Source organism: Rutilus rutilus, assembly GCF_951802725.1.
Source record: "Rutilus rutilus genome assembly, chromosome: 5".
Classification (NCBI taxonomy): Eukaryota; Metazoa; Chordata; class Actinopteri; order Cypriniformes; family Leuciscidae; genus Rutilus; species Rutilus rutilus.
The window spans coordinates 14,632,768-14,644,788 of record NC_140213.1 but is presented as its reverse complement, the minus strand read 5'-3'; the positions used below and the strand labels follow the sequence as shown (position 1 = coordinate 14,644,788).

Sequence of the window (12,021 nt, the reverse complement as noted above, 5' to 3'; positions counted from 1 at the left end):
TTGTGATTTTGCTTCGGGTCTTGATATGGCAGGGCTTGTTTTATTCTGCTTTACAGTCTTGCAATTTCCCAAGTTCCCTTGTGTATCTTGCATGTCTCTCAGATATATATTTCTCGTGTATATTGAAATTTTTCAGTGTGTGTTCACTGTTGGTGCGTTGCTATTTTGAGGCAACTGAAATAGACTGCGCCACTGACCAACTGAAATATTTATTTTTGTAATTTAAAGAGGCCGTTAGTAATGTGCGCCTAGGCGGGTCCACAACGCGCATACACTTTGTCCCGTAGATGGTCTGCTCGCGCACTTTTCCTCACTTTCCATTTCCTCTCTAGAGAAGCATTCAGTTTTTCGGCTTGCAAATTCCAACCCTTTTAGACCATGCGTCAGATGCGCCGAGCATTTTTCCCATTGTTAAACTAGCAAAAGTGGATTCGGACACGCCCTAAGTGCACTTGCGCCGTGCGCTTTAGACCATGCGCTTAGATTGTCAAAATAGAGCCCTGAAATGTACTCCTAAATCTGAACCGACATCTTAAAATTTAATTAAGACATGAACACAGTTTTAAACACAGATTATACACCGACTTTAATATCTTTAATATTAGCACTTTTATTTACCCAGTCTAGCTTCTGGTCTTTGAAAATAGGACATAATGTACCATGTGCTCACTTTTATTTAAAGGTGGGGTATGTGATTCTCTTTTTTGTCCATTTTTTCAAAATCACTTGAAATCCTATTTCTAACCCACTTACAGCCACTGAGTTAGAAGCACTGAAATGAAAATTAAGCAATTTAATCATCTGTGGAACGGGCAGGACTCGAAAAACTCCAGCCAATCGTTTCCAAGACCACCTAGAATAATTGGACAGTAAGTTCGTAAATCAAACGGTCGTACCATACCCCTCTCCCCCATCCCCCTCGCGTGCGTGACCGCGAGAGACAGAGAGAGAGTAATGGGTGGAGTCAGGGCCAGCGTTGGAGGAAAGAAGGTAGGACCATTTGAGTTGTGTATTTTCAAAATCTGCCGGCTGTTTTGCAAATCCCATACCCTACCTTTAACCAAAATACTGGTGATAAAAGCAACTTGCTTCTGGACTTGTGTGTATGTCAAGTCAAGTTTATTTGTACAGCGCTTTTCACAATACACATTGTTACAAAAATAATCATGATGTTATTGTTAATAATATCTTAATATCTTCATGCCTTATTGTCACAATTAGCAGATTAGAGCTGGTTCACAATTTGTTTTACATTAATATAGCATATGTATGCAGGTAAAGTTGGATATACTTGTATATCTGACTTTATATAGAGAAATGTGCACCATTGGTGTTTAGCATCTAAAAATGGCCACCTATGTCTAAAAACATCTAACAAGTTTGACACCCATGTACTAGTGGCCACTTACTAACCTGGCTTGTAAAGGGACAAACATTACATCGGAGAGAAAAGATTTGTACGTTTTTTTGGTTATCTCTGATTGTTGTTTTAGTACTTTAAGACAAAATTTGTCACACTGTGACAGATGCTCACATGCACAAAGTTTTGCTTTATGAACAGGGTAATTTAGTCAAGCTCTCCATAAATAGTAACAGCACCAGTCTGTCTGTAATCTGACAAAGGTTATGCTGTTTGGTAAAAGTTAAAAAAAGAAGAAGAAAGTATTCTTATACATAGTCTTTGTGTTATTTTATTTTTTTAAGAAAATGCCTTTGGATTCTGTGTATGTTAAAACAAGAGAACCATGTGTTTTCAATGAGGGACAGAAGATTTAGTGGCTTAATGAAATGGCATGTGGCCCTGATGGCTGCCATCACTCAAATCAGTTCTCTTGCCCACAGCCACATCTCAAACACGTGAAAAAGCTTGTGATGAGCTTAAATTACATCAAACAGGAAAAGAAGGTCAAAAAAGTCAATAGAGTATCTAATGGATTAAAAAGTGATAAAAGACTGATAAAAGACAAAAAAATGCCAAATTTTAAAAGCTGCTTGTCAAGCTTTCACCACATACTTCTGATCAAGAGAATCACATTTCGGTTGATTTGGTTGATATTATTGTGGTGGGGGAAAAACATTTTTATTTTTTATTTTATGACTATTCTGAAAACAGCAGCACTGGATAAAAGGTAGAAACTATAGGATTCATTGAGCAGACAACTGCTGTTCTTACACAAAGGATTTCTCATCAAAACACTATTTGTTCAAATGAACCTGTAAATAGCACTGATTTGCAAACTGTGGTGATGCATTTTCAATATGCTATTCATATTTTCTTATTACAGCAATATGAACATTAAAAGATTGTTATTTATAATAACAGGTAAAACAACTCTTGAAGAATGCATGCATTACTGAATGAACGATTTATGTCTTCTTGGTTCTTGTTCAGGTCTTCATTCACTTAAATTTTATTTTTTTGTCATTTCTAATTCTCCCAGTGACCCTGCAGAGGATAAACACTTTGGGGAATGGATGGAGTTCTAATACTCACCAGGTTATCTTTAAAAAATAATGATGTCATGACAATTCCTTAGTTAGTTTGGCCAATATTTACATTGCGGCATGTTTACATTGCGGCATGTGGCTGCTCGTTATAATTTTTATGAATTAATGAAAAATATAATTTTCCTTCAGCACATGTTTCCTTCAGTTATAATATTTTTAATATTGATATATAAATATTGGTGTTCTAAAGATTTATACCTTACACAAAATAAATGGTTCAAATCAGTCAAACAAACATGCTTTCCTCCCATTTGCAAATGACAGTTATTTCATTTCATGTTTGTTAAAATGCAAACATGAAATAAAGGGGATGGAATATAAAATCACAATAAAGGGGTTCTTTGGTTTTAAAAGGTTTGAGACCCACTGAAATGAATTCAAGGCATCACATGAACTGCTTAAGATGAAACTGTCCTTTATGTAAAGGTTTTAGTCTTTGATAGAGGCATCTACATGCTGTCTTAATGCAATTTCACCACTTTTTTTCTAATGAATGAAGCATTTATTTGGGGCTGGGGGGGGGGGGGGAGGGGGGGGAGGGGGGGGAGTAAACTATCCCATTAAGCATTGTTTTAGTAAATCAAAAATAGAGTTGTTTAAATGGTTATGTATTTTATAAAAAACTAAAAGTTTATGTCCCTCTTTCAGCATACATTTTCTATAGAGAGGGAGTCATTAGGACGATCTCTGTGAATAAGGCTGAACATTGGACATTAATGTCAGCACAGATATTCCTCCATGCGTTTCTAAAAAACAAACAAACAAACAAACAAACTCCAGAAAGAATATATCACATTGCAAAGCACCATGAACAAAGAATTATTTCTTTGAGCGTCTTGCGCAGCTCCTGACTGCGATACGCGTAAATGAGAGGGTCTATAAGCGAGTTGCATATGATAAGAATCAGAAACAGGTTGAAATGGCTGAAATAACACTTGCAGTAAGGGTTTGTGGGACAGGTGAGGATAAGGATGAGGTGGAGGAAAAACGGCCCCCAGCAGATGATGAAAACCCCGAGCAGTATAGTCAGAGTGATGGCTCCCTTCATGCTAGTGGCTTGCCGGCGGCTCTTATGGAGGGCCATGATGCGTCTGGAGTGGACGTGCGCCAGGATGAACATGTGCAGGTACAAAACCGCCGTGAACACCAATGTCACGCCGAAAAACGTGACGAGGCAGGCTATGACCGCGTTATCAGTGTGATAAACGATAAATAAAGAGCTAGAGGTGATGCTGGTGAGCCACACCACCGCGATAATGGCCACGGCGCGCTGCGTGGTCATGATGCTGTGGTACCGGAGTGCGTAAAAGATGGTGATATAGCGGTCCGCCGCAATAGTGCACAGGAACGACAACGAGGACACGACAGAACTGCAGATCATAATGTCTATCACATTGTCTAAGTGTTGTAACATCTTTGCAGTGACGAGCAGCAGCCCATGCTCCGTCAATAACATGAAGAGCGTCTCCACCACATTACTTACGCTCACCAGCATGTCCGACACCGCCAGACAGCAGATGAAATAATACATAGGCGAGTGGAGATTCCTGTTCTTGATGATGGCCACCACCACCAAAATGTTTTCCACCAAACTGATCAAGCCGAGCATTAGAAACAATTCCTGGGGGATCATGATTTGGGCGATCCCTGTTGCATTCATGTCACCGGGAGTTGCACTGCTGTTCAAAGTGATGTTATTGTCAGTATTATACATGTAGTCCATGTGTTTCATGCTGAAGTGATGGCGCAATGAGTCGTTCATGCTCCTTCAGTTAGTTACCGTCGTCATTCAGTCCTTTTGAGTCTGTTAGATGTAATTTTCCTTCACCACACCTTCAATATTAAAACAATTAAGACAGTTCAGTATGTCACAACGACCAATTCTGACAAATCCAAAATGAGATATTTTAATATTAGAGATTTTAATCGAAACGATTATACAGCTATAAGTAATAATGAACACAAGCATGTTATACCTTTCAGTATTTCTGCTGCACACAACGCAGTCGAAGTCCGTAAACATGCGCTCTTTACCGCCTCAGACTCGAACCGACCATTAAGAGTCAGAATAATTTGTGCTTTGCATTTTGTAATCATTTAGATTCTATCGCATCTGCGTTGTCGAGATTTGAAACTCACCAAAGTAGTAGTTAAAGTTATGTGAAACTAAAAACGCACGATGGTCCTCAAAGAAGGCAGCGGTCACAAAAACTAAACAAAACAAAACAAAACAAACAAACAAACAAGCAAACAAACATAAACTCATAAAACAAGAGCTCATTTTATTGATTCCGTCTTCTCCTCTAAATGCAATAATGAAAATGATCACTGTCTCTCCCCCTTCTCTGTCATCTAATCCGATCACATGACACAAACCACAAATGTAAAAAGCTCATTTTGCTCTAAATTTAGTGCATAAGCTTTATGAATATCAGACATCATGTGGTTGTCCGTCAGTGTGTAGGTTACTGAGAAAATTCTTAATAGGCTGTTATACTTTTCCTACGCAACTCTCAGTAATTTATGAAATTAGTTAATTGACCATACATATAAAATTCCTTTAACCCTCTGGGGTCGACAAACATAATAGAAAATAATAGAAAAGTAAATCATAATAAATAAATAAAAACATTAATTAAAATAGAAAACATTGATCAATGATTGGTTTATTCAGTTTGATTGACTGAACACCGCTGTTATTTATATTGTCCTCATTATATCCCAAGTAATATAATTCAGCTGATTTGGTGGCCTCAAGCTAGTGCATGCTACCAAATCACGCACTCCCTCTGGTGTTCTGTTGGATAAATGAGAACTGCAAGAACCACTGGCACCATTAGCAGCCCAAAGCATAGAGTCATTCTGTGAAAAAGAAGCATTTTGAAAGGGCATTTTTAAACGAAAACTTTGACTTTTTCAGACGAAGAATGTTATTAAGTGCCAAAAACACTGTGTGTTATTGTGTTGTGTTTTGTGTGGGCACATAGCTTTCTTTTGTTTGTTTCTATGTGCTCCACTGTCTATTGTCTTAAACCCACCCTGTTTCACCTGTAATCCACCTGATGTCCCTCGTTACCATCCTAATTTCCTTTACTATGTCCTTCCCTTTTTTCTCAGTCCTGTGCCAGATCATTGCCCACCCCAGGGGGCAGTTTTTGATTGTATTGCTTTATTTGTTGAATAAAATCCCATTGAACTATGCATTTGAGTGCTCCCTCAATGCTTCAACCCCAAACCTGACACCCCTTATCAAATATATATAATCATTACATGGACTAATACTTTAATATATTTATTCTTTGCTTAACACTTTTTGTGTCAAATGTTATGGACACGGATTTACATTTTACAATTCACATTTATTTGTATAGCACTTTTCACAAGACATATCGTTTCAAGACATAGAAAATCTAAATTACAATTTAGAATGATCTGTTATCAGAGGTGACTGTGTCCAAGTAAAGTCCATATTTCAGAAATGTACAGTTCTAACATAATACAAATGATGCAGTCAGCTAAGATCATGTCTTAATTTTAGGAAGAAACAATGAGCTCACTAAAGTAATTATAACAAGTTGTGAACATAATGATTACAATATATAGAAAATGTGGCAGTGTTGCATGTTGATTCAGAGCTGGCGTCATCTGAAAGTCCTTGAAGGAGTTGGAGTCATCTCTTGTTGTCCTGCATCCTCGATAAACGAGCTACAATTTGTCCAAAATGCAGCTGAGTTCTTACTAGGTCAAGAAGATATGATCATAGAACACCAATTTTATCATCTCTACTCTGGTTACCTATTAAGTTCTAAATCAATTGCAAAGTATTGCTACTGACCTATATGGCCCTAAATGATTTAACTCCAGTGTATTTAACTAATCTTCTATCGCCTTACAATCCATCAAGCTCTTTAAAGGAGTAGTTCACTTTAAAATAAAAATTACCCCATGATTTACTCACCCTCAAGTCATTGTATATGACTTTCTTCTTTCAGACGAATACAATCAGAGTTATATTAATAAACACCCTGATGCTTCCGAGCTTTATAATGGCAGTGAATTGCAACCATCATATTGAAACTCAAAAAAGTGTTTTTCTTACACAAGTGTATTTTTCTTACACAAACTCATCGCTTTGCTTCAGAAGGCCTTTATTAACCTCCCGGAGCTGTTTGGAGTTAGTTTTGATGCACTTTTTTGAGCTTCAAACTGATGGTTGCAATCCACTGCCATTATAATGCTCAGAAGCGTCAGGGTGTTTATTAATATAACTCTGATTGTATTTGTCATATACACCTAAGATGGCTTGAGGGTGAGTAAATTATGGGGTAATTTTCATTTTAAAGTGAACTACTCCTTTAAGGTCACAAAACTCTGGGCTTCTGATAGTGCCTAAGTCCACTAAGTCCTCACATTTGTCTCCTAAACTCTGGAATAGCCTTCCTGATAATGTTCAGGGCTCAGACTCATTCTCCCGGTTTAAATCTAGATTAAAGACGCATCTCTTTAGCCAAGCATTCATATAATGCATTCATATAATGCATCTCTTAACCTTTTCCAGTTATGTCAGATCAAATGCACATGATTATCCTTGCTAAATGTTATGAAAAGCAGCTACGCTAATTATTTTCTATTTGCTTCTCTGTTCTACCTCTAGATGCCCATCCTGAAGTAACTAGAGAGTATGTCAGCTCCAGTTTGAGTCTTTAGTATGCCATTTATTTTTTCCAAAGTTACTCCTGTTAAATTCAGGTATCTCTCTGCTGCCCTTATTATAATTTTAATTCTCTCAGTTCTGCTTTCGGTTTGTGCAATTTATCACTTCAGCCATAAAGGAAACAAATTCCATTTTTCCAATCACCAATCTATCCTCGTTTATCTTTCTCTGAACCAATACATCTCCAGTCCATTCCTGTGTTTTTATCTCTCTCCGTGTCTGCTCATTTTGTTTTTCTTTTTGGGCTGCTTCAGCATGTCAGCCCCTCAGATAATCCCACATTTTTTAACTTTCACAGCATGTTTGTGAGCAATGCATCCCCCAAATCCAGCACTATGCTCACCACCACAATTGAAGGATTTTGCCTTCACTCCTTCATCACATTTACCATATTCATGGTCACCCCCATATCATCGTTTACCTCTGCAAACTACATGACACTTGAAGCATCTTAGTGGAGGAAGTACGTATGGTCTTACTGGGTAACTTACATTGCCTATTTTTCTCCATCTGGCATTCTTTCTTTCATCAAACTGAAGCATAACCGATGTTTCCACCACACAGAGGTGGTGTCTTTTTTCAGTAGATTTGTAGTTGGAAAAAACAAAGCATAAAAAATAATAATTCAAAATGAAGCATAAATAAGGAGTAGAATTTTGGGGAGAATTTTGGGGATTTTGGCACTAAAGGCTACTCAGACATCTTGAAGAAGAAAGTACTTGCATAAGCCTATAATTTCAGTTCATGTGATAAAATCTCACATCAAGATTTTATAAAAGAATCAAGAAAATTAGTCTGCAATCAACAATCAATATAAAAGGAATCAGGGTTGATTCTAAAAATGTTGGAATGGACTTTGGTCATAAGTAACTCTATATGGAGCCTAATGTCTCTCGCCTCTATAATAATATAAATCTTTTAACATATTGCACAAAGTAAATTTAGACTCAAGGACACACCCTACACTATATTTACCCTGTGAATATTTATGCACACATTGAAATTATTCTTTTTTGAGTACACACAACAATGCATGCTGCATGCTTTACTTTTTGTCATGTATGACCTTTCCCTGTAAATCCTATTTGTGAATCCAGAAATGTATGAAAGACACTTTAATGGAAAAATATTCATTCAAATTTGGAAAATTCTGATTTTTATATCAACAGAGAACAGACTCATATATATTGTTAAAGAAGGTTACTCTCCAATTAGTTGAAAACTACTCATTAACAATTAGAAATTGTTATGATTTTAAATGTTAGAAAAGTAATAATCAGAATAAGATCACATTAACAGCACTTGTTAGACTATAAAATAAATAATTCCACTTAATAGTTACCAAAGGACACTGTAGAAATGTATTAATGCTGAAATGAATGAAAAAAAAAAAAAAAAAAAAAAAAAAAACATGTAAGGCTTGTTCATGCTCGATTTGAGCTGGCATTTGCAACTGAGTGGTAGCACACACAATCATTTCTAAATCAGAGGGAATATGAGGACATAAAATCTTAACACAAAGCCCCTATTATTTTGTGACCTATGGTTTTACTGCTTCTTAAACTGGCATAAACTCTTTCATAATTTGCAACAACAAGAATATGAAAGAGCTGTTCAAAATGCTGAAAATATTATATTACATCTGTAAACATTTCCACAATTATTCTGGCACATAAAGGCTTCTGGCTTCATAAAGTGGCCTCAAAAAAGTGGCCTTTTCTTCATACATCCCTTTAAAAAATTTTACTCAAATACCAAGTGGTTAATTTGGATAATGGATCATTTGAAATGTGGTTCAGAAAGTGATGGAGGCATTAACATTATTTGTCCATTAAAATTCTCACACAACATTATTCTTGTGCTCACAGTATCATAATATCATATTATTCTGGGGGACCACACAGGGCAATTGTATAATTGTATAATATAGTGTGACAATAATAATTATAATAATAATATTTTTTATTTATATTTAATTTATATTTATACATTATTTAAGGATGCGTTACAAAGTATATGTAATAAAAAGTGACATTTTGAGCAATTTTACTTGGGGCATCAAGTTTCTATTCAGTCTGTCTGCTTGTCATTATTTACAATTTAGCAGGTTATATCAGCAAGCATTTTTTCAGCACTTCTTTAGATATTGGTTGTTCTATATGAGATCATGAGCAGCCTGAAGGTGTGGTTGTCCTGAGCCTGAGCGAGAGGTGATATCTCACATGAATATTCCTCATGACCCAGCTTTTAGCCTCAGGTGAACTGGCAAACAAGGCCAGTATTTCAGATATTCCTCCACCCACAATTACCCATTAACACCATTAAATGATCATGTGGTGCCTTGAAAGGGAAAAATCGCAAAAACACAGCAATCTCAAAGCACATCTTGCTTGTTTGTTTGTTTGGATGGACGTGTGGTTTTGGGCTGTTTGTAGACAGTCACAGACCATATGAGATATGTTCAAGGGTTTTATTCTAAAGATAGAGTAAAAAATCTATAGATAAATAGACTAGTGACAAAATGAAAAAAAAAACAACAACAAAAAAACAGAGAGACAATTATAAGTCAGTGTTGTGAGCTGGTGACACATTTATTAACCTCAATCCTTAATCATCTGTTCAGGTAATTTTGAACACCTTTCATGAGACTCACACAAACAGAGTACTTCACTGCCAGAGCCATAATGCAGCACATGGCTTGCTTACAAAGCTGACAAAAGATGATGATGATGACAAAGCAAATTTAAATACATTTAAATGAAGTGTCAGTAGAGAGAAGTGAGACTAATAGGAATGACCCCAAACTATAGCTCAGTTTCTCTATGATACAACCTAGAGAGCTTATGATTCTTTTTCAACATTGTCGTTGGACGCCTATAATGATCTGAAGGAAGAGATACTCAGCCGTGTCCGACTGTTATGTACAGCGTAGGTTCTTCTCCTTGTTACTTGACCCCATCAGGCAACTCATCTCACATGCCTCTCATAGCAATGAAATGTTCAGAGATGTCCCACCCTCTGCAGGCACCAGAGAAAAATACTTTAAAATTAAAATTAAAACTGAAAATAAATAAATAAAAAATCATTTAAAATTGTAATAAAAAATATAAAAGCATCTAAATGCTACTAAAATAACACTGAAAGTAATCAGTAATGGAAACCAAACGAATAACTGAGACAAATGACATGGGGAACAGTCACAGAGAATGAACTAAACTCAAATATAGTTCACCCTCTCACACTATGTCCCTCTTAGCGGCGTAAACTAAAACTACACCAAAGTGGTGGGAGGTGGTGATGATGGCTATTCGGGGAGGGTCAGGACCCCCGAGAGGAAGATTCAATGGAGGAACAGGCAGAAGTCACGACCATCGTAGTGCCTGTACATGGAGGAAGCCATGATGGAGCCGGAGGGATGAACCCACAGGAAAAAAAATATTGCTCAGTGGTTGCTTTTCCTAAGACTTAGTTGTGATTCTCATATATCCCTCATTGTTGTATCAATAGCAATTTCTTAGGAGAAAAAAAAGTAGACACAAATGAGACATGATAAATATTTGAGAGCCAAAGAGTCAAAAATGAGAATGCGGTAGAAGAAACAGAGAACATCTCTTTATTGTCTTGCTGCAATCTCTTTCAAGACTCCATTATATGAATATTTTATTGCTCAGAAGTAGCTCTTTTTAAGCTCATGAGACTTAGTTGAGATTCTCAAATATCTCTCATTTTAGTATAAACAGTGTCTCAGATGTTTCTCCTAAAATTTCTTAGGAGAAATAAAAGTAGACACAACTGAGACATTAGAAAGTTCTGAGAAAAAGGAGTCCAAAATGAGAATGGGCTGTGAGAAGCATGAGAAATCTCTTTATTTAGAGCAGAGGTTGCTCTTTTTATTATTATCATCATTTTATGCCATTGGGGTTTTTCACCTTGAATGGACAGGATAGTTGGAGGAGAGACAGGAAACAATGGAAAAAATTGTTTTGTCTTGTACAAATCATTTTGCATCCATGTCATAATTAGGTCATAATTTTCTCTATTAAATCATTGTGCAACAAAACACACTGTCTACACTAAACAACCTTAAATATGACAATGCATGTATTGTGTTTGATTGAAATTGTGTGGATGAATGAGATTGAAGCTACCCAAAGTGAAGAATTTTTTTTTTTTATCTCTCACACATCTCAAATGTTTCTGCTAGACATAAATGAGGTTACTTTTACATCAAATTGAGACTTTTGTTTGAGTCGCTTCTCACACGTTTCTCCTGAGGCAAAAAATTCTTACTCTCTCCAAATTGTCACCTTTAAAGTTTTAGAAGAGATCTCATCATCATCATCACAGACTGTGCTCATATTTTTCTCCTTAGCTAGAGACACTGGATCGCTCGTATTTGTCTCCACTAAAGTTTAGAAGAGATCTCAGCAACTCAAACATTGCTACCATATAATATACACTCACCTAAAGGATTATTAGGAACACCATACTAATACTGTGTTTGACCCCCTTTCGCCTTCAGAACGGCCTTAATTCTACGTGGCATTGTTTCAACAAGGTGCTGAAAGCATTCTTTAGAAATGTTGGCCCATATTGATAGGATAGCATCTTGCAGTTGATGGAGATTTGTGGGATGCACATCCAGGGCACGAAGCTCCCGTTCCACCACATCCCAAAGATGTTCTATTGGGTTGAGATCTGGTGACTGTGGGGGCCATTTTAGTACAGTGAACTCATTGTCATGTTCAAGAAACCAATTTGAAATGATTCGAGCTTTGTGACATGGTGCATTATCCTGC

At 36.6% G+C, this 12,021-nt stretch overlaps 1 protein-coding gene across 1 annotated transcript; it reads right to left on the bottom strand.

The window, feature by feature from the left end:
- Nucleotides 1-3,298: 3,298 nt before the first annotated feature.
- mc1r (melanocortin 1 receptor) lies at nt 3,299-4,567 on the bottom strand (the record flags this gene model as incomplete). Its single annotated transcript, XM_084409631.1, has 2 exons — nt 4,485-4,567; nt 3,299-4,341 (listed from the first exon to the last, which is right to left on the bottom strand). The coding sequence occupies exon 2, from the start codon at nt 4,268-4,270 to the stop codon at nt 3,299-3,301; it is 972 nt and encodes a 323-aa protein (XP_084265757.1). The 5' UTR covers nt 4,271-4,341; nt 4,485-4,567.
- Between the last annotated feature and the right edge of the window lie 7,454 nt (nt 4,568-12,021).